Source organism: Anopheles coluzzii, chromosome 2, assembly GCF_943734685.1.
Source record: "Anopheles coluzzii chromosome 2, AcolN3, whole genome shotgun sequence".
Taxonomy (NCBI): Eukaryota; Metazoa; Arthropoda; class Insecta; order Diptera; family Culicidae; genus Anopheles; species Anopheles coluzzii.
In genome coordinates this window covers 125172751-125195538 of record NC_064670.1, presented here as the reverse complement: position 1 = coordinate 125195538, position 22788 = coordinate 125172751, and the positions used below count along the sequence as shown (strand labels likewise).

General features: G+C 50.7%; 2 protein-coding genes across 2 annotated transcripts; one reads left to right on the top strand and one right to left on the bottom strand.

Moving 5' to 3' along the window:
• The first annotated feature begins 4505 nt into the window (after positions 1 to 4505).
• Positions 4506 to 21211, top strand: LOC120961496 (mucin-12). Its single transcript, XM_040385226.2, has 5 exons — positions 4506 to 5261; positions 15227 to 19143; positions 19237 to 19410; positions 19499 to 19851; positions 19938 to 21211. Exons 2-5 carry the CDS (start codon positions 15247 to 15249, stop codon positions 20989 to 20991), a joined length of 5478 nt encoding a protein of 1825 aa, XP_040241160.2. The 5' UTR covers positions 4506 to 5261; positions 15227 to 15246; the 3' UTR covers positions 20992 to 21211.
• A 78-nt stretch (positions 21212 to 21289) lies between these two features.
• LOC120951698 (mRNA turnover protein 4 homolog) lies at positions 21290 to 22401 on the bottom strand. Its single transcript, XM_040370549.2, has 2 exons — positions 22272 to 22401; positions 21290 to 22203 (listed from the first exon to the last, which is right to left on the bottom strand). The coding sequence occupies exons 1-2, from the start codon at positions 22297 to 22299 to the stop codon at positions 21350 to 21352; spliced, it is 882 nt and encodes a 293-aa protein (XP_040226483.2). The 5' UTR covers positions 22300 to 22401; the 3' UTR covers positions 21290 to 21349.
• Between the last annotated feature and the right edge of the window lie 387 nt (positions 22402 to 22788).

Sequence of the window (22788 nt, the reverse complement as noted above, 5' to 3'; positions counted from 1 at the left end):
CCAAAGTAGAAACCAAAACATGCACAGCCACCGAGACTCCTGGATCGCACCAGATCGCGCGCTACTCGCATTTCTCTCCACGTTCACGATGGACCGCATGGACAGCAATGTGCTTTTACCTTTCCGTTTAGGGCCAGCAGCGGTGGCGATCCAGATCTAGCCAGCGTGTGGACGCAAAGTTCCGAAAAGGGGCGAACGATAATAGTACAGAGATCGCAAACGATTGCACGATCATCATCAGCAAAGGTTCGGCTTCACTGCGTCGAACGCAGGCACACACGCAAAGGCGCTAGAGTGGGCGCTGTCCACCCTGTTGTTGACTGCAGTAGGGCCACACCGGCAAGCACCTGTATCACCGGGCATAGAAAAGCGGCCCCCTCTATAGCAGCAGCAGTATAAATCATATGTAATTTTTCTCTCACAAAACCATCCCGCGGTCGAGGCGTGCGCGGGAAAGCTTTCTGGGCAGCAGCTAGTGCCCAGGTTAATTTGCGGCTTTTGCGCGGTTTCGTTACAGTTCGTTCCGGTTTTCTTTTGTCTTTCCGTTTTTTGCTGTGTGTTTGTGTCTCAGTCTCCCGCAGTCAGTCAGTTCGTTCGTGGGTAAGGTTTTCCACCGAGCGCGGTCGATTACAAAGATTATGAGAGCGGTTCCCAATTTCCTGCCGGATCCTCTCGGTGCTGGCGCGCGCGCGCATGGTGCTTTCGAATTTTGTACCGCGTGGGATGCTTTAAGACACTTACAGTGCAATACAGGTGGCAGAGGGTAAGTGGAACATGTTTTCTTACGGGTAAACGAGACGCAACATTAGTACAACCACAAACAAGTAGATCTTACACAGTTAGTGCGCAGTAAATGTCATGTCTTTTTTGCCTTCCTGTCATCCAAACTCAACCAATCCAATATATGTTTGCAAAGCATGCAAATTTAAAGACTGTCGCACATAAAAATCCACCCAAAAACCCTCGCGCCCCAGCAATCGCGGCACGCCTAATAAAACGAAACACCTTGCCTGGTATGGACCGATTACCGCAACAACCACCACCCGTACCGTACCGTACGAACGAAGCTGGTTTGTTAGCCCGCGCTGCGACATAAAACAAGCCCCAAAACATTGCACCATCGCGCGTACATCGTTCCGTTTCCGACAATTAGACCAGTCCGTATGTCTGTCCGGCAGTTTCGCGGTTGAACAGATGTGTTGTGCGGTGTGTGCACTTTTTTCGTACTTCCACCCCACTTCTTACGACCATTTTATTTAACGCCTTGTGTAATGTCTGCGTACTTGTCTGCGTCGCAACATTATGGGTTAGATTTTCCTTGTTTTAACAGCGTGCGCGCCCCGCCAAAGGGGTAGACTGACTGACGTGTGGTCTTATTTGAAAAAAGTGGCCGCATAATAGAAGATACAAGTTACATAGAACACATTTCCTAGGGGGAGCAAATTTACGTAAAACGTTCGACCAAAATAGAGAAGGAAGTCTAGAATCTCTAGACCATTGAACACCCATTGATTGCCTAAGTAATTACAAGAGCGACTAGTCTTTCTGCATAAACGATAAGGCTGCTTATCGCATCACACTTCAACCCAACTGGTGCACCCCAAGAAGCCACCGAAGTTCAAACATTCATGTAATAATAATTTCTACTCTAAAGATAACTCAACAACACGCCAACACACTCCAAACTTCATCGCCTTCAACGGAAAAAACCTCTTCCTTATGTTCTGCTTCTTGGCATGCGATGAGTTCGCGGAGCATTCTATTGTGTTTTGGCTTTGCGATGGCATAACTCAGCAAAACCAAAACACGGCGAAAATAAAGCACACTCACCCACCGAAACCTCAAAATATTGAACTCAGTTTCACATGACTTAGTACAACAAACCACGATTCATTCGAGCGCTCGGTAGCGCCTCGCTGTAAGCCTCCCGCGAGGGTAATGGTGTGAGACGAAGGTGGATTGAAATTGAGCCGCTTTTAACACCTCCCCAGTGCCCGCAGGGATGATTCCCGCCCCATCATTATTGCCTCATCGCCTCCAAGCGCGCGAAAAAAGACCTCCCACAACAAAACGCACCCCCGTGGCTCCCCCTAGCTTTGCGGTTGATCGAAAGATCGAAAAACACACGCCACCCGAAAGATAGAGCCCATCAACAATGAGGCACCCCCGAATTACCTCCCGTCAGGCCAGCTCAGATGGCACACTCCAAACGCCCCGCCGCATGCAATCGAATTATGCGGTTTCGGGTGGAAGAAAAACAGGTGGAAAAGCGTCTGACACACAGTGTGAGATCGGCTGCTTCTTCAGCCGTTGCGAAATGTGAGCTGTGTACGCGCGGGGTGTATGAATGAATGGATATTTGCATGTTTACCTTTTTCGAATTATCTCAATCTCTGAGACCGGAGCATACATACACCGGCCGTTGGCAAGTGTCGCAATACCTACGAACACGATCATCATCATCATCATGATCTGCCGATCGATCTGATCGCTTCATTTGTTTTACCATCTCTCCCAATCGCTTCGGTTATCTGTCTTGCGGTTACCAGACCAGATTGCAAAAACAGACAGAGAAGAAACAGCAGACGAGCTGCATTGATAAACTAGTTCTGTGTGGGGCCAAGAGTAGAGAAGAAGGAGCACACGATTTATATGACGTCTGAACCGCTAAGACCTTACCAAGCGGCACAGAAATCATCTCGCAATCCGCCTGCTGCATGCCTTCATCGGTACACATCTGCAATAATGTCTTCGATAATGATAATGATTGCACATCTTCGGTTGGTGATAAAAAAAATCACGCCTCATCCACGTTGGTTTTTGGACAACCGATCATTTTACATCCCAAAAAGGGAGCACTGGGTCATCGGAGCTTTTCTTACCTGTCGCTTCAATCAACTCCAAAGTGCATTTGGAGATGAGTGTACGACGTTCGAACGCGCATGCTTACGCCACAATGTTGATTTTTCCCCAGCCCGAACAACTATTTTCGATTATTGCAAGTTATCCAATAGCTAAACTAACTAAAATACATATCCCCTCTTGGTCGTAAGTAGATTGTGATGTACTCGTCTTCTCGTGACGAGTCTACTACACACATGTGTGACTATAATTATGTGTTTTAAAATCTCTCTTTTTACATCGCGCTCCTCAATATCCATTCATCATCATTTCCTCTTCCAGCACGCTGCGTATGACGACACCCACCTTGAAGGTTTAAATAAAATCTCATAATCGAACTTTAAAAGCCAACCCCGCGGTTACATAGCCCGGGACGGGAGAAAGTTCCAATGTGTGCGATCATCCCCGGTGTACTGCTGCGGCGACGAACAAATTGAAGGCCTGCCTGCCTGGCGATGACGATCACTAGGCGAGCAGTAAAATATGAGCAGATAAATCTTTATCATACGAGAAGACAATCGACATGACCGAAATTGTTTGCCATTGACAGTCCAATTATCTTGATGGTGGCCACTCGCATTGGTTCGCTGCTAAAACGAAGTAACCGTATCGAAGTAACTGCCCGATGGACGCATGATAAGCGTGAGTTAAAACGACATTCTTGGACATAACCCCTAATATTCTGCCTAATGATCCATTAAGTAATGGACCAGCTTGAGAGTGTGTGTATGTACCAATCCTAATGCCTTGGAGCTCTCCCCCCCGAGGTGGGTACACAGCTTATTTTACCCCAACATTCCAGCCAACGGACCTTAAATCGAGCGGAAAAAATGTCGACGGCCTTGAGAAACCGCCCGGTGGTTCGCCGATCTTAACCGATCTCCCTTTCCCTTCCCCCTTAATGCCAGGTCCGTTAAGCCTTTCGGTGCAAATCCCGGCATGTGTCATTCGTTATGTCATCGTTTGGCTATAGCGTTTGCGATTTGAATCATCGCGCTACTGATCCTGACGCATGCCTAACCTCATTTCGGCCTGCCAACTCAGACACCTTTACCTCGCGGGTATTGTCCCGCGGGGATCCGGATAATGGATGTTTCTTTGCTTTCTCTCCAAAGCAGAGCGTGTAGCACCGTAAGGCATGTGAGCAGAGTAACTTACACAGCACCCAAAAATGTCTTCTTTGACCAAGATCCTGGTTGTAGATTACAATTTCCAGATAAATTCATTCTCCAAAGTAGTCCCAACGCACAAGGACCACACAAATACGTTTCAACGACACCTCGGATGTATGGCCCCCTTCTTGCTGGGTGCTCCAACATGATCCAAAAGCAAAATCACCGCATCAAGACACTCATAACATGCAACGCCTGGAGGGTGTCTGGGGAGTCACCCAAGAAGTCGTCCACGCTCCACACTATCTCTCCCCCCTAGTGCTTCAGCGAAACAGATTCCAAGCGCTTCCCCACTCGAGCTGCACCACTGCCAGCAGCCAAGCACGAACGACTCCGGGGGTCCCGAGGTCCGGGAGGGTGCCTCCAGCTGCAAGCTGCTGCCACTGCGCGAAGGCTGCGCGAATGCCTTTCTATCTACCGGCGTCGATCGGAGTCAGTCTGCGCTTGGACACGCTGGAAGCAACACACGCAACGCCTTCGACAGCATTGCGAGGCGTACCGTTGGTGATCGTTGTTGCGCTCGATCACAAGACACAAGGCGATCTTGGTGAGCGCTTTACTCTTGCAAACGCGCTCTGCCTTTAATTTCTGGACCTTCTGGAGATATTTCCCCGCACTGCGAGAACAACTATCCTGAGACAATTTGTGCCAGTGTTTAATTTGTGTGAAATTTTTCTAAGTGATAACGGCAGCCAGTGCTTTTCAGTGACTCAAACCTCACACGCGCGCGCAGCGCACACCAGCTGCCCGGGAGATTGCAACGAAAGCGAAAGTGTGCAGACACACTCTTCGTCATCTTCGCACACTCTTCTCAAGGTCCGGCACTCTCTCGAGATGAATAAAACCGGCTAGTGAAGTGCGAAAAGTTGGTTCTCCTTTCTGTTTTGGTTCGGTTTGGAGAAAACGTTAACTTCGGGTCCCGTATGAAAGTGCAAGTGTTTGGCAGCAGCTGCTAGGGTAGCTGCGAAAAAAAGTTACGGTCTGTGCGTACGTTTGTGCTGTTCTTTACCGAGCATCAGCATTGACATCACTCCTAAGGCAAATCAATGCTCCACTGAACGACTGTTTGTGTGTATAAAAGATCGCGTGCAGTGCAAGTTAGTGTCCAGCGAAAAAAAGCGACATTTCTCTGTAACCTGAGGCAGACACGGGAAACAACCAAACTTCCCAAATTGAATCATAAAAGTGGTAAGTAGCGGTTAAACACGAACAAGTTTTCCTGTTTCTTTTTTCTGTTTTTTTGTTGCTATCCCCCCAAACAATCTATCCCGTGCAACCCGCGAGAGATTGACCAAAATGTGAGCGGAACCGGATGGAAAACCTTTTCCGAAAGTACCGGGGCGAGAAAGTGCAAGAAAGCATGACATTCGTTTGACAGTTTTTTTTTTCGGAAGAAGGCGAAAAACGACGCGAAAAAAGCATAAGAAGCAACAAAAACTGAAACCGACCAAAACATACAATCTTGCCTTTCCTGTACAAAAGTTCCGTTCAGTTTTTACGCTGCACAAAGCCATTGTTACGAGCGGTGGTGTGACATTTTAATGATTTCTTACCGGTGGAAGAGCCATAATGGTTATACACCTGCCGGTTCGGTTGCTGATTGCCTTAAAAATTGCCCGCCAGCTAGCGAAAAGTGGAGGCCAGCTGCTTCGGCACTAATACGACACAAGTCCGCGGGGATTAGGGGACTATTTTCCTTTCCATTGCTAAACGAACTGACGACAACACGTCTTTTGGGAAAGATGAAAAACCAGCAACGCTCTTGTGCATGCAGTGGAGATGCAAAAATGTGTCTGTTTTTGCGTGAAAACATTTCCATTTTCTCCTTCGTTTGCAAACTAGACAACGGGCTAAACACCATTGGCAGGAGGAGGAGCAGCAGGTGGAAAATTCCAGTGGTCAGTGCAGCGTAAAATCCCGCCACAGCAGTTCGGTTGGATGGAGTATGGATGCGTCGTACCTTTTTTTATGTTGCTTCACTCGCTCACACTCTCGCTGCTGCTGTGGCGGCTGTGGCGCCATCGTTAAAACGCTTATGGACGCATTTAATGATTGATTAGCTTTCTAAAGGAACTGTGCAAGCTGTCGAGATGGACACAACCGAAACGGACACACACACGGACACACACGTAAACCGTCCCTAAGCGCTTTCCAGTGCGGCTGCTGCTGCTGCCCTTGAGCAGGGCTTGGAGTGATGCACGCAAGGAAAAACTGCAATATGCAGAAGCAATTTTCACCAAACTGCCAAAGAAGAGGCGGTCATCATCGAGCAGTTTCGGATGCAGCGCAAATGGGTTTTCGTGCGGTAAGGGCATAATGTATTGCATTTGGTTGCACAAAATTAGGCACACGCGCAGCGCAAATCACCCTCCGCAATTCGCGATTGAAGGTGAAATAATCATCACGAGTAAGCGGAGGTAGTGTTTTAAGCATTTGTTTTAATGTGTGTGTCTAATGGGTATCTAATTCGTGCAGTTTTATGTCTTCGACAATTTGCTTTCGCTATTGAAACACAGGCAGATCATTTAAGAGATGATTATAATCGTTGAGATATTGACAAGTCCAAGAAGAGTTTCACCTTCAAGCTCACCGTTTCAGATGCCTGTATGTACACAAAGAACTAAAAGCATGTGATTGCTGTTGAGTGGCAGCAAAAGAATCGAACCCGGTGTTTAATTCTTGAAAAGCATCATACAGCAACCTTGCGCAACACGCTAAACCATACGCTCTTCATTAAAAAAATCATCATAAAGACGATAAACAGCTTCTGCTTTTTTTCTTCAATCACTATCCATCTGCACCAAGGTGAGAGCGTTGAAGTTAAGTGTACCTTTACTGCACATACACACTATTAGATGTTGCTAAAAATGCCACACTTCATCTTTCCACAGCCACACCACGCATCGGGCTAGGGCAACTGCGGTAATGTGCTCTACCGTAACATTCTTTTTTTATCCGCTTCCAACCATGCCATCCATGCGTGTGCGTACGTTGATGTACTACATCGTGTGCATGCCCATGCATAACATTGTGTACTGCCGTCTGTTATTAGTGAAACTCCTCACCCTCCCCCAGACCGACCACCGCATGACAGCTTCCTTCCCAAATCCTGCTGCTCCGTTGTCTTCACTTTGCTCATGGGCTGCCACAATCATGCTACCAAAGCCAGTGGAGCTGAAGAACGCAGCATAAGGAAAAAACTCCAAACACACTAACGACGACTCTCAGTAGTAACACAGCATCAATCACGCTCGAGAGCACTCCCGGGGGCAATCTGTAGCACGGGGCAAGGGAGCCCAAAGCGCGCGCGACGACATCAACGCGCGTTGATGAAACGTTAACAAACGGCCTGACATGGCGCAACAAACAATGCGCGATTCAAACAACTAAGAAAGAATCACCATGCGCACAACAACAACAAAAAAGGCCAATCCGAAGCATTGCGGTCTTTCGCTGCACTCCGATTGAAACATTAATGCCGTTGACGACGGCTGTACTACACACACCACATTGCCCTCCAGGTGGTGGGTTTCTGCTTTGTACTGCGCTTGCGGGCTGCTCTTGCAATAATTGCTTCATCTTTTAATCTCCTCCCATGTGGTTATGTTGATCTGTTGATCGATGTCACGCGAGCCGCGTCCGAGGGCAAACGAACGTGCTTGGAACGATCGCTCGATCGCGTACCTCGCGATGGTAATCTGGAGCATCATGTAAAGATGTCCGCCACCACTCATTGTCCACCACGGGGACATAACATTGGACCAAATAAAATAAACGACAGATTGAAACCCCAAGATCAAATCATTTCGATAGGAAAAGTAAGGGGGGTTTTATCTTTCTTTCTTCGAAACACAGTCCAGAGCACGAAATTAATGAACCATTAACATTTTTACACCACACATATCACGTCCCGAGCGCCAGCAAAAAAGGCCGATGACAATCTGCGTATCTCTCCCGCCACCATTTCCCTGCCACATTCCCATCGGAGGTGATCTCGATCGACGAACGTGGGATTTCACATGATCACCATACCACCACAGCCACCGTTACATCACGCGACCACGCACAACCCGATCGTACCCCGATCGTAGAAACGAGAATGCGACACTTTCTCCCACCGGAACCGGATTTCTCTTTCAGCTTCAGCTTTTTCTCCCCCCACACCGTGCCGATCAAAGTCGTGCATATTGCCAGTCGCGCAGATACGCACGCATCAAATTCACGACTGTTGCGCAACGTCTGTCAAATCAATTCCAGTGCGACGACATTCTCTCCCACCCCTCCCCAGAGGACGTTCAAGGACGCACCCAAATTGTACGGAAGCTTAGAGGGACGTTGAATAACTTCGGTGAGCGCCGTCAATTGTTTGTTTGCCGCCCGGTGACAATAAATGCAATGACTTAACCTGACACAGCCTCCGGCAATCCGGCAAACTCCGAGCGTCTCTATGGTGAGACACACATTTGGAAAATTTGGAGCACATGACACAACACAACACGTCAAACATCTCTTATGCAAATCCTCTGGGAGCGTACAATTGCACCGCGCTATTGTTTGTTTCGAAATGAATATGATTTCGATCGTATCAGAGAGTCAACGGGAATGACTGGTGTTGTGGAAATAGGTGGGCCAGCTCAAAACAAACCTGTCCAAAAGCGCGACTTTAATATGAACATTGTACCACAAACACAGAGAGAGAGAGAGATGAACCTGTACACGATCGATTGATTTACAACGGCCAACATCGGCCGCGGAAATCCTACAACGAAAATTGCCTTCAATTACATTACTACCCAAGCCAAGCTTGGCCACCTTTGTGGACGCTCTTTACAACCTTCACAAAATAATTGAAGGTTTTCCGATTGTTTTTCAAAAGAAAAACATTCCGTCCGGTGTTTGATTCGCTTGATTGAAGAAGAAGGCGCCGTGAGCCACAGTTGTCACAGTTGTAGGTGAATACCGGAAGCTTTATGACTTCCCCGGCAACGGTATCGAGTTGTTGAAATTTAATTAATCCTCGATCAAGCAAATTGCCAGCCAAACCACCAACTAACACGTGCCACTGCCACACATTAACAGCGACACACACATAGTCGCTCGTCCGTCCACTTTAACAAATCACACTTAAAACAATTCATCTTCGTCATTCGTCAAGCTAGCTACCGTAAAGCGCCGACCGGAACCGTTTCATTTACCAAATAATCATAAATTGCCACCTGTGTTCGCTGTTTTTTGTGTGTCTGTGTGTATGTTTAGAGAGCCTTAAAACAATACGCAGACCACCGTGAAGCGTAAAATTTTAAACATCACTCAAACAAAACACGCTCCTTCTCACAGCAGCTCGTGAAATATGCGGTGAGAGCCCAACATTACACGCTACCATCTTTTCGCATCTTTCATTCCTTTTACGTTCATAAATATTTTTTGACACTTCCGAAATGATCCTCACGGAACAGGAGATCGGTGGGGTACATGGTTCCCTATAATTTACCCGATCATGCCAATCTATTTTCGCGAATGTATGCAATTTTGCTTACCCACTCTTCTTCCGTTCGGTTACAAGACACACACAAGAGGAATGGGTAATCGCCCACCCCGAGGCAGCATGTGTTTTTTTTTTTTATCGACACAACAAAATCGAAATCGAATTTAAGCCTCCTTCCTCTCAGCGCCACAGGCTCGAGCGGACAAGAACGAAAGAGATGCGAATTCCGAACAGCGCCAAACTTTGGGTGGTAAACATATTTCATAACCCGAAGGTGAAAGTGCCGCTTTGCCGAGCGAGGTATTTACGGCACTCAACCTCAGAACGGCATCGGGGAAAGGAATGGACGGGCTCTGCCTTCCCCCTTTTCGTTACCGGACAGGCCGCAGAAAACCGCAGCAGGAAGAAATGTTGTTGCTCAGTGTTCCCTCATTTGTTTCGCTGGTCCGTGGTTCGTGCGCTGGTCAGCTTTCTAGTGCGATTCAAAGCAGAATATCTTGTGGTTAAATAAAAGGAAGCCTAATAAATAAACCATGTGCTCTGGGGGGAGACCTGGACAATTTCGATTGTTTCCCCGTTTTACTAGACCAACCACAGCAGCGATGCCCCATTTGTCAAGTTTAAGCTCGATCGTGACAGGCGCAGAAAAAGCTTGATTGTGCCCCTTAATGCTGCATAAAAGTTAACCTTTGAGTGTCTAGATCAGTGTGGAACAAGGGTAATAAATATTTCAAAAATAGATCTCATCTTTGGCGCACTAAAACCCAGCTGCACACTATTCCATACTACTAGTGATTCATTGTGTCAGCATCCAACACGAAACGGTACGACGACCACATGCATTGGAATGATGCATATTTTAACTTCAACTTGAATGAATTTCTCAATTGTTGCCACATACAACCAACGCCCTCCTCCCTCCGTTCAATTGTGTTTACTTTAAAGTGGGCAAATAATTTAGTGCTCCAAACGAAGAATAAATAAACCTAACAAACACGTCGAAACACACCAACGCACCCACCACTCACTCCTAGCGGTCGGGTTTCACTTTCATCCACAGCACATTCCAGCCTCCGGTACCGCTGGAGCGGTAGGCTTCCCTTCCATGCACCCAAGGTTGTCTGGCGCTTGGCTCTTGTGACGCGGTGTCAGATTAATGTGATCTGTATGGGTGCATTATTTCCAGCCCAACGTCTCCTGGCCCTGCGGGTGACTCATTGTGCTGCCTTTGCGAGTTCACCCTCATTCGAGTGCATTCGAGGAGCATGAGAGAGAGATCGATTGAAATGAGTCATTTGAGGAGGGTTGCTTTTTTCTACACGATCCGGTCAAGGACGTGTGGTTTCCAGTCCTTCAGTGGTTAGATTGCTCAGAAGCGATATCAAAACGGATTTGGTTGGTTTCGATGCAATCATGCTTGCTCATGCCCCAATCGTGGACCGGTTATTTACTTGCTACCTAACACCCATCATCACAGCAGTGCGGTTGTAAAGAGGGTTGATTAACATAACACACAAGTTATCAAAAATCATCCTCTTAATTTGATTGCGCTGGTAATGAGGGTTTAAATTTATTCATATCATGCTCCAGCCTTCAGTCATTCCAATTTTCTCCCGCTGGCGTGAAAGGTCTTTGATCGATTGCATCGATCGCGGTTTAAGCAGCTCCAAATTAACCACCGATCGTCATCGCCGCAAAGGAAAGGCACACGGAATTGGTTGGCTGTGCTCTGAATCGCGCGCGCACACACACGCTGAGCATGCCGCAGATGCAATGGATATTAAACATTTACACCCCCAATCGTGGTTCGGCTAAGCCACCGTCCTCCCCCCACCCGGCCAGCATCAATCCCGCCCCCGTTGGTTGGATCAAAACGGTGAATTAATTATTCCTGCTCCATTCCATCGGCGGCAGCAGCGTACGGAACCGGAAAAAGAAAAGGAAACACTTCACACTCCCCCGGCCGAAAAAGCTCGGACCATAATCGATGGAATAAATTTCATCATACTCCCCCCCGCACCGCCAGTGAATTATGCCGGGCCTTAAACGGGTGATCATCTACCCATCAACCAGCAGAAATTAGATTCAGTCAAACATGAGCGCTGAGGTTCGTTTTCTAAAGCGCATTTAAATCTTCCGTTGATGAGCGACTTGATGCGCCGTGCGGGGGATGCAAACTGACGATGAGGTGACGTATTATCATCGATCGCTCTCAGCGAATGTGACGCTGAAAGAAAGTTCACTTTCTATCGATACGTGTGTGTGTGTGTGTGTTGGTGTGTCAGTGGAAATGATGATTAACGTTGGTGTGAGTTTTAGTGCGCAGAAAACGTCTCATTTTATACACACACCACCGTAGTAAAACGGACGATAGCGATTCGTGTGATATTTTACGATCACAAGCTCCTATTAAATCTGAGCTACAAAATTTATAGTACTTCAAAGGAAACCGATAGCTGCTTAAACGCGAAAGACGCCTAAAAAGAACGGAAGAACCTAGCTGTGGCTTTCAACAACAACAGCATTTAAACACGCATTCAAACAACAACTCCCAGCAGCACACAGCGACGGGCATTAACGGGCGAACGGAGTAGCACGATCAGTGTTATTTTTACTTCCAATCCCCACAGGGCATCTTCCGCGTGCAACCGAAAGCGAAAGCTCAACTCCCATTCCAATGACATAAACGCATGACGGCATTCTGACGCAGCCGGGGAGATGATGACTTCCACTTAAGCAGTGGGAGCCCTTCCCCATTTATCTTTCCCACCACCACCACCACCACCAGCTCGTTTAATGTCGAGCTCAACAAGGAAACCATTAACGGGTCCGGCTGGCGATCGGTCAGGAGCGTGAAGCCTTCCTAACGACTTCTAATCATCGCCTATTGCTCTTTGCAGGGGAATTTTCTTCCTGCTTGTGAGGTGATTTGTCCAGCCAAGTGGTTTCCATCAATCAGAATCAGAAGACGACGGATGGGAATGGAGGGATAGCACACAAAAGATCTCAAAACATTGTCATCATTCGTTCTCGTACTTAACGTGGCACTTATGCAACTACGATCTCCAAGATCGTCTCCCGACTAGCAGGAAGATTGGACCGACCGTTACAGAGCGCGTCGATAAAATAAAGTACAAATCCTAAGCGGGAACATTAAAGCGACAGAGCCCCTCCCCTCCCCCGTGAGGGGGTTTGTTTGAGGGTTAAGAAATTAGCCTTTCCAGCCTTACAACAGCGCAAAGCATTCCAAGAAGCCAAATCCGCTAAGAGAACGCCATAATGTGTGAACTGCGGCGTATCAGTGGCAAAGCCGCCGGCCGGATTGTTTCCCACGGATGATTATGACACTAGCGCGTCTTGCACTGCTGCTTTAGCACAACGCCCCGCGTTCCGTATCACGACCCCGTGAAGACGACGCCCTGCTGTGACCGGGGGCCTTTGCTCCCTCATGCTGCCCACGATTGCGCACGATTGTTGCTCCCCCCATGCGGTGGTGAGTGGTGAGAGGAGCTGGCGTAAAAACAAAGCAATTGCCCCGGGGCTTTTACTTTCGTTTGCAGCGTCATCTAGTTTCCCACTTGCAACGCCATCTAACCGTTTTTTCTTTCGTCTTCCAAGAGCACCGACCCGTCTAAAACGCTTCTAGGATTACGATGTTTCATTCATCTGGCAAACGCAAATGTTTGCACAGGGTGTGGAGTAAACAATGCCAACCCGCTGCTAAGGGGACAGGGACCGGAAAATTGGGTGCAAATAGATGCATTCCGTCCGCGGTGTTTTTGCTACTCTCCGGTGCAAGCGCAAATGGCACAGGTGCTGCTTTTTACATACTTATTTACACTTTCGCCTGTACTGAAAGGTAGCAATTGTAAGCATCGGTTGGTACAGCTCGAGGTCGCCTGTACGGTGAGCAGCACAAGCTTATCCTTGCCTTTTTCTGAGTGAAAGGGAATCCAGAAACTATGATAAGAACCGTTCTTCAAGGGTACGGTAACGAGTTAATCTGGTTTGAAATGGCAAAGAACAAACTTTTCCTTTCATCCGATCGAATTTCGTGCAGCGATCTTTCCACCCAAAAGAACACACAATCACCTGTCCCTTTTTGCTTACGATCAGCTCTGCTCTACTCTCGGGATCGCGCGAATGGCTTTCCGAACGGGGCGATTCCATTATTAAAGCCCGAACCGACCCGGCTACCAATCACTTTCACCTTCAATGGGACACGATCGGGACACCAAGGCACCACCACGATGACGACATGCTTCCCGGCTGTGAAGGGTACACCTTGGAGCTTGGAGTTGTTGTTGTTGTTGTTGTTGTACGGAACCGGATTTCATCGGCCGTGTGCTCAGTGGACTGAAGGCGACATTAAAATCAAGTGTTTTGCTCTCCTTTCCACCCTCCCCCTCAAACGATCGCTCCGATTTTGCCACTGGGCACGGGGAAATTCATCATACATGTGCCCCCGTCCCCCTACACGCTGGGCAGGCCGGATCTGCGTCTTGCAAGCGCAAATAAATACTTATCCAATCTGGAAGTTGCCAGTTGCGCGCCCGGCCTGTGATTTCATGCCATGTCCGGCGGCTGCTTCTGGAGAGCGAGTCGATAAACAAACGTACTCGCATCGGCTGTGCTTGGGTGGATGCAGTTCAATTTCTCATCTCGCAGCAGGATGTGTTACGCCGTCACCGTCAATTCCATACGCAAATCTAGGTCCAATGAGCTAGTGCGCGAGTACCGGTCCCAGTTCCGGCATGGCTGCCACACGCGACGTAACCACTGGCCCAGGGATAAATCATTCGATAAGCTAAGTACTTTGCACCAGAGATTGCTTAAAAGCCATATCCTGTAGGACAGATTGCCAGTGTGTTTGCGCTAGCAGCTAATTAAAACGATCGACATTTTGGTATTCGCTTGCCATCCATCCCGCTGTTTCGTGGCAACGTGTTTACTACCACTATCGGTGGCGCACACGAAACAGCGGGATGGAAATTTTGTGAAAATATGCTACAAAAAAGTGAAACTTTCGAGATCGCTTGCTGTTGAAGGAAGGAATTACTTTTCCCTCCGAGCAAAAGCGTTAAGCGCTCTTGCTACCACCGTTCGAGCATAACCAACGCCCTTCTCCCTTCTCCCCCCGCGAGAGGGACAGAGGTGTGCGCGATGTTTTACGATCTACTTACCTTTAAAGATGTTTTCTTCCTCTGCACTCAGCTCGGCTCACGCTTTCTTACGGTGCATCTCTCTCGTTGGCGGCGGCAGCAGCTGCACCGTTTTGCAAAATCTGCAATCACGGAAAAATGCACTTTTACATACACGCGCCACACCGAGCTTGCGCCAGCGCTGATCACCGCGAAAAGAAAAGCGAAAACACACCCACACGGCCACGGTCACTGTAATTACACCCTCCCTTCCTGCTACCCCTCTTCTTCACCGCGTCCGATTATTGAAAGACAATACGATTATGATACGCTCCGTCAAACACGTAACAACACACGGCACGCGGCAAGAAAGCGGCACTAAAGCGTGGCATTAACATGCAAAACAACAACAACAGACGGCTCGAGCACGCCATACCTGGATCAACATTAATTAGCATTGTAGCAATTAGTATAGCACTGATTTAACGCGAGCATATCCCTTCTTCTCATCTCACCACTCACCACAGGATAGAAACGAACGACAACAATGAGAGAAAAACGACGAACGCTAGGTTTGACCTTGGGCATCCCGAAGATGATCGCACTATCGGTAGCAGCGATCGTCGCCATCACGCTGTGCCCACTAGCCTCTGCCGGTGAACGGTGGTCCCGTCAGTTGACCGAGTTCACGGGACCAGCGACGGGTAACGATTGGATTCCGCTGTCCCGGCCCGGTTCGGAGCGTCAGGCCGGTGCGCGCGTGCTGAACTACTTTGCCGCCCCGCCGCAGCAGACGTTCCTCGGGCCGGACAATGCGGCCCAGGCCCAGCAGCATCATTTCACCTTCCTGAACCACCAGTTTCCGCAATCGAACCGCTTCCTGCTGCAGCAACCCGTGCCCCAGCATCAGCATCAGCAACCGGCCCAGGAGCTGCTGGAGCAACCGTTCCACCTGACCAGCTTCCAGCGCAACGGCCCGTTTGTAGGTCAAACCATACAGCATCCTCCACCACCACCGCCACCGCAGCCGGCCTCCTCGACCAATCCGTTCGAGCAGCAGTTCCTCTCCAAGTCACCGCTCTCCGAGGCGCTCATCCAGGAGGACAAACAGTCTCCACCGCCCCAGCAACAACAGCCCACGCTTCTCGATCAACCGTTCTCGTACCAACACATCCGCCAGCCGGAACTCGACGCCCAGCAACAGGTCGGCCCCCAGTCTGGCCCGAGCGGTGGAGCCGTTTCACAAGAGGAGGTCCAGCTGCTGTACGTTCCGGTCGAGACGCTGTACAACCAGAAGCAACCGTCGCAACCTGCGCTCGAAAACAATCGCTTCAATTCGCTTCCGCAACCGGTGAGCCCATCGTTGATCAATGATTTCTACACTGCCGGTACGACGACCACCACGCCGAAGCCGGCGCGCTCCAGTGCAGCCACCTTTGCTCCGCGCTACACCAACGCCCCGGAAACGCCCGCCCCTGCCGTATCCCGCTCTTCGTCGGCCACATTCGGCAGTACTGCGTCATCGAAACCGAAGCCGAACCAGCCGCCGCTAGCCCTGTTCCTGTACAACGATGGGCGTCAGGGTAAGCTGTCCACCGGTGATGCGCTTGGAGGGTTGAAGAACGTCAACGAGATTGCCGTGCTGGATGCGTTCGGCAAGAATACGCCGAAAGTTTTCATCGGACCGTCCGGTTTGGCACCGCCCAAGAGCTACTCTCGCTTCGATCTGCCCTACCTGTCCAGCGTAGACCTGTCGTCCAGCCGCTCCAACCGCAAGATCGAAGATCTGCCCTTCTTTGTGGCGCCTTTGAGCTACAAAACTCCTAGCGGATATTCGAAGATTTCACTGCCGCCGCCACACGTCGGCTCGATCGTCGTGCGTCAGAGCAGCTCCTCCAGCGGAAACTCCCTGGAGCACAACACGTTCTACACGCGCCCAACGGCACCGAGCAATGTGCAGTATTATACGCCTTCAACCCTAAACTTTGCCGAAGACTCAGCTCCAACGAAAGCTCCGCTCACGTTAGGTGCTTCCCGCAAGCCCATCTACGACGATGATCACTACACCTCGCCCACGGGAAAGCCCGTGTCAACGTCTTCGTCGTCGTCGTCGTCGGGCGAACGTAGCTCCGCTGGACAGTACGGTACGTTCAACAATCCCAACCCACCGAGCCGCCACCCGAGCGTGAACGAGGAGTACTTCAACCTTGCCAAAACGAAGAAGCCCACGACGAGCCCGGCTCCGGCTCCGACGACCCCGAACTATCCGTTCCGCTCGTACGGCAGTACGCGCCAGTTCGATTTCAAACCAATGCCAGACCAGAAGATTCCACCATCGTTCTATCCGGCGGATGAAGATGACTCCACCACGACCCTGCTGACGACACCGACCACGACCGAGCGTCCCACCACGGCTCAGCTGCAGTACGAAGCGGAACGCATGAGAACCCACTTCCGCGAGGAGAACTTCCGCAGTCGTCGTCCGGTTCATCATCAGCAGCAGCAGCAGCACCAACCAATCACACCGGCCACGTTGGGTGAAAGCAAGCAGCAAGAGCAGCAACAGTTTGTCCACAAGTTCAAGCTCGTTGACTCCGTCCGGCCAAACAACGTCAAGTCGTCGGTAGTGGACCACGGCTTCTTGGATTTCTTCAACCCACCATCCTCCCAGCAACACACGGACGAAATGATCAAGACGACCATCACGACCAGCCTGCCGGGCAGGGACGGTGCTGAGCGACAAATCATCCGCAACAACTACTTCACGGCCGCGGCTGCCATCAACGAAGACAGCGGCGCCAACAGACACAGCAAGTACGTGAGCACGTACTACAACCCATCCTCAACTGCTGCCGGCACAACGGCTGGAACGACGACACCGGCACCGCCCACTACGCAGGACGTTTTCTTCCGCGATTTCGACCATCGCAGCAAGTTCTACGAGCGTGAACCGAAGTACGAAACGAGCTTCCCGACCACGGTCGGTACCACTGGTACGAGCTACATCAACAAGTACAAGTACGAGACGGATTCGTACAACGATGCGCCACGCTACTCGGTCGAGGTCATTACCACTAGCGAACCGACTACGGTAACGGTCGAACCAACGCAGGGAACTACGGACCAGCAGCACTACAGCATTCCCTCGGAGCTGCCACCGATCAGTGCCAATCTGCCCGGACTCGTCAATGCCCTGATGGACGATCAGTGGTCACCCAAGACACCGGACTCTGCTTCGACCAGTGCCAACACACGTGGACCTCACTTCCGCAAGCAGCTGCACCGCACGACGACACAATCGTCCGTTGGAGCAGATTCGTACGCGGCGGAACCGGTCACCACTACCACCAGAAGACCCGTCCAGCGACAGCGCCGTCCTCATCCATCCCGTACCACACCAGCCCCAGAGACGAACGAACAGTCAAGCCCCAGCACCCGGGCACCGATATCGCGTTCCCGCTCCCGCTACGTGCCCAACAACGACGAACGTCCGGCCTCTCGTGGACGTAGTCGCAGCCGTACCACCACGCCGCGTGGTCCACGCAAGGAGGAAGAGAACCTGGACTACCAGCGAGACGTACTGAAGCAGAACTATCCGGTCATTCGACCGCAGGGTGGTGCTCCCGCCCCAACTACCACGCCTCCTTCGACGACGATCGCTACTACGCCTTCGACCACGCTGAGCTACCAGGAAACGTACGAGGATCCTTCCGAGCGACTCATCTCCACAACGCTGGCCAATGAGGTCCCACTGGACTCCGTAGATCCGCAGCAGCAGCAGCAGCAGGTAACGCGCAAGTACTCCACGTACTACAGTGAACCGACCTACGAGCAGGAAACGACCCTCACGACGGTCATTCCACCGCAAACGTCCAGCTACTTCATCCCCTCGTACAGCACCCGAGCTCAGCTGGGAGGTGGTGATCGTGCCGAGGAGGAGGAGTACGTGCGTCCTCAGGAAGTGATTCCACTGTCCCGTGATCCCGAGCTGAGCCAATCGGTGATTCCGCTCCGATCGCAAACACCCGCCACGGAAGCCACTCCCCAGACTGCCCCACCACCAGCCCCCATCCAGTACCAGCCGGTGACGGAGAGTGAGGAAAAACTGACCACCGCCTACGGTCAACCGCTGGAGGAGGCGATGGAAATCAAGAAGGTTGAGATCACTCCAAGGCCACGCCGACCGGGACTTGTTTCACGCCAACGCGACTCCCAGCAGACGTACGCGTCACGCACTACCACGGAACGAACGACATCCGTACGCACTACTACACCCGAACCTACGGCGACATCGGGAGCGGGATCACGCACGGCATCCGGACGCCGACCGGCGTTCGTGCGACGCCCCTCGAGATTGTACGCGACCACGACCGTCAGCCCGACGACGACACAGGCCGCAGGATATAGCAACGAGCAGCAACAGCCCACGCAAGGATCTAACACCGTACGTACCACCGACAAACGCACCACGTCCGCCATTACGCTCTACTGTACACTGCACTGACACTTTGTTGTTCTTTTGTTTCACTCCACCCAGGTGCGTACGAAGAATCGTCAAGATATCCTGCGCGGACGTACACGCCGACCGACAACCACGACCGAACCAGCGGCAGCAGCTACGACCGCCTCTCCCGAGGCTCCGGTGACGCGAGCGTTCGGAAGAGGCAGCAATCTGCGCCGCATTTCCCCCACACTGCGCTCCAGACAGGAGGTAAACACTCAACCATCGATGGTAAACGCCGCCTACTATAACGTCTGTGTGTGTGTGCGTGTGTTTTGTTTTCTTTCCGATCTTGTAGCAAACTGCCGCAGCAACGACGCAGCAACCGAGCACGGCACCAGCGGCACCGGCATCCAGCAGCGGACCCCGATTCCGGATCCGCGAGCGCACCCGGTTCAACCTGCAGCCACAGGAATCGCAGTGGTCGACCAAGCTGAACCAGAACTCCTTCCAGCCGGTGCTGAAGAGCGAATCGCGTGCCAATGATTTCGAGCAGGAGAACGTTTCGACCGAACCGGAACCGGAAATCGTAACGGCGGCCCGCGACACTGAGATGTACTTTGTGAACGTGTCGTCCAATTACGGCCAGAAGGGCAGCAGCAGCAGCAGCAACAGCCAGGCAGCGAATGCTGAGGACAGCACAGAAAATAGGTAAGCACAGTGCTGCCACACAAACGAAAGGCAAGACAACTTACGAGCGGAATATTTTAATCGATTTTCGATCGACTTTTCCGCAGTGTTCCCTCATTTGCCGACCTGCTGAACGATGTGATGAAGGATTTCATTGACGATAACAGCCAGAAGAAGCCGGAGCGCGAAAGCGACGAAAAGGATCAAGTTAGCGTGGAGGAACCGCGACGACCGGTGGCCAACTTCCGCAACAACTTCCTGCGCAAGCGTGGTCGCTCGAAGGTGGTGGATTCGTTCGAAACGGCCGAGTCGCAGCACATCAACCAGGCGGCCCAGGTGTACAACGGACCGTCGCACTTTGGCGAATCGCTCAAGAGCATCGATCACGTTGGCCTTTCGGGCAAAAACGTGCCGAAAGAGGTTGGCGCTAAGTATCACGCCGACGAAGAACAGTATGATGATCAGGAAAATACCGCACAAGAACAAGCGACCGTTGCACCGGAGGACGAACCGAAGGAAACGGAAACGGACGATGCATCCGTCGAGGTTATAACGGGGGTGGCGGAAGTGGCAACCAGTACGCAAGCAACGCCAACAACCACCACCACGAAGCCAACGGAAGAAGTGCCCACGCTGGCCAGTTTGGAACAAACTTCTACCAATCTTCCGCAGCAGCAGCAGGATCGGGCCGAAGAGGCTACCGAGCCATCGGCCACTTTCGAGCCCATCGCCGAGGACGAGCCGCTGAACGGTTCGGACGAGGAGGAGGCGAAACGAAAAGTGTCCGATGGGATCTTTGCCGATGTGAAGAAAACGATCTCCGATCTGTACGAAATGGCCGAACATGACACGGAAACGGAGGAGATGGTGGACGGCGGTGATCCGGTCGGTGATGATGATGACGAGGTAGAGGATGAAGAGTTCCGACCGACGGAAGATTCGCTGGCTGATCCAACCGCTTCGACGACCGACATCAGCCCGAGCGAAACGCAGTTCGTACCGGTGACGGCGGAACCGCCCGCGTTCGTCAACCCGATGGGTTCGCTCGTCATTCCGACGTCCGTGTCGAACGGCATCACGCACGAGACGGAGATCTGCTACCGAGGACGCTGCATAAAGACGGAGGACGACAAGCGGAAGCGGAAGTTCAAATTAAACTAAGCGGTAAGAAAAACACGGGCACCGGAAAGGGGTGGTGCACGAAAAAAAAACTGGGCGCCACCCCCAAAGCGAGGACAGTGCGATCAGTGTGTTTGTGCGTGTGTCGATAGTCTGTAATAAGTGTAGAGTCTTATTTATTTTAGTGCTTAGCTCAATAAAGAATGATCGAACCGAAATCCTCCAACATTCGGTAATGTTGGCATCTGTTTCCAAAACTCAACCCCTGTGTTTCTTGCTTTGTCCTCTATCATCCTGGGAATGACCTAAACCCAGCGGAAAGATTTTCAAACAGCGCAAGTTAGTTGTTTGTAAATTATTCAACAATTTACTTTATTTGTACGGCCTTATTTATGTATATTTACTCATCATCATCTCCGGAATCATCCTGTTCCATCGCTTCATCATCATCATCCTCATCATCCTCATCGTCGTCATCATCGTCCTCCTCCTCCTCCTCATCCTCACTCATCGCATCATCCGTTTTCTTGCCCTTCTTGGCCACCGTGGCCGGCTTGATCGGCTGTTTCGCCGTCTTGCTCGTCTTCTTCGTCGCCGCAATTTCCCGCTTGGTGATCTCCTCAAACCCGTCCTTCTTCGTGTAGCAACAGTTAATGATCAGCTTAAACGTTGCCATCGGTTTGTTGAGCAGCTTCAAGATGCGGGCCTGCTCCGGCGTCAACACCTTGCCCTTCTCGCACACGGTGAACTCTTTGTACAGCGTCACGATACCACGGTCCAGCTTTGTCGGCATGCCCAGCGACCGTAGGTGAGGCTCTATCGCGTGCGAGAATTCCTCCAGCGGGCCCGGCTTCAGCTTGACCGTTTTGGTCGCCCGGAACCCACCGCGGGCGAACTCTTCCGCCTGATACGTGTCGAACCACTCCAGCACCGTCTTCTTGCTTTCCGACGTGAACAGCAGCCCGCACTGGCCGATCATCTGTTCGCGCAGCTGCTCCATACCCTGCTCCAGCTTGGTCGGCTCACTGTTCTCATCGTCGCTGATCAGCTTCAGGCCCAGCTGCATCACCCGATTCTTGCCGAAGAAGAAGCGCGAGTTTTTCCACTCTGCCCGCACATCCTTCAGCTTGCTGTTGCGCATGTTTTGCACCGAGAACAGGAATATGTTGTCGTACTTCTCCCGGCATTGCTGTATGTCCTCGATGATCTGTTGTTTGTTGGACAGACCTTTCCGGTCGGTCTTTGTTAGGGACACTGCGCGGGACGCAAAAGGAGAAACGAGTTAGCTTCAACTCCGAACTCAATCCCTCCAACACCATTACCTTTCTTATCTCGCTTTGATTTCGGCATCGTGAATAAATAGCAAACAATTTAACACAAAACTTTACCCCCAAAAACGTGGTGTCCCGGCTGCGAGATGTTTACGATGCGTTTGAAAACATGTGAGCTTTGACAGCTTCGCACAAGCTGACCAAGGTTTGCAGATAAAAGGTGGTAGTTTTCGAAACCGCGTATCGAAACGGTTTTCGAAACTTATTTTACAAATTCATTTTTGTTTTGAAAGAAATCCTTTTTATTTTGCAGTTACTTAGAAACTCGTGGAAAGGGACATTCCATTGTTTTATACATAAATTCATCATGAATTCTTGTGAGTTCTAAATTTTCCGAGCGGCTGTAGGTGTACTCCTCCCTACATACCTTGTTTGGCACACTGGATGGTTACATTTTTCTTGCTGGTCAGAATTCACACCTTTTCGTTGAGCCGACTGTTAAAAATTCAAATTATTCACTTCATTTACGCTTTAAAAATCATAAAAATACACATTAGTGTTCTATTCA

What these genes read in the sequence shown, in the direction of transcription:
- LOC120961496 (XM_040385226.2), top strand. Translation starts at nt 15,247, where the DNA reads ATGAGAGAAAAACGACGAACGCTAGGTTTGACCTTGGGCATCCCGAAG. An exon ending in CCACGCAAGGATCTAACACC is followed by an intron (nt 19,144 to 19,236) that starts GTACGTACCACC and finishes CACTCCACCCAG; the next exon opens with GTGCGTACGAAGAATCGTCA. An exon ending in CACTGCGCTCCAGACAGGAG is followed by an intron (nt 19,411 to 19,498) that starts GTAAACACTCAA and finishes CCGATCTTGTAG; the next exon opens with CAAACTGCCGCAGCAACGAC.
- LOC120951698 (XM_040370549.2), bottom strand. Translation starts at nt 22,299, where the DNA reads ATGCCGAAATCAAAGCGAGATAAGAAAG. An exon ending in ATCAAAGCGAGATAAGAAAG is followed by an intron (nt 22,204 to 22,271) that starts GTAATGGTGTTG and finishes CGTCCCGCGCAG; the next exon opens with TGTCCCTAACAAAGACCGAC.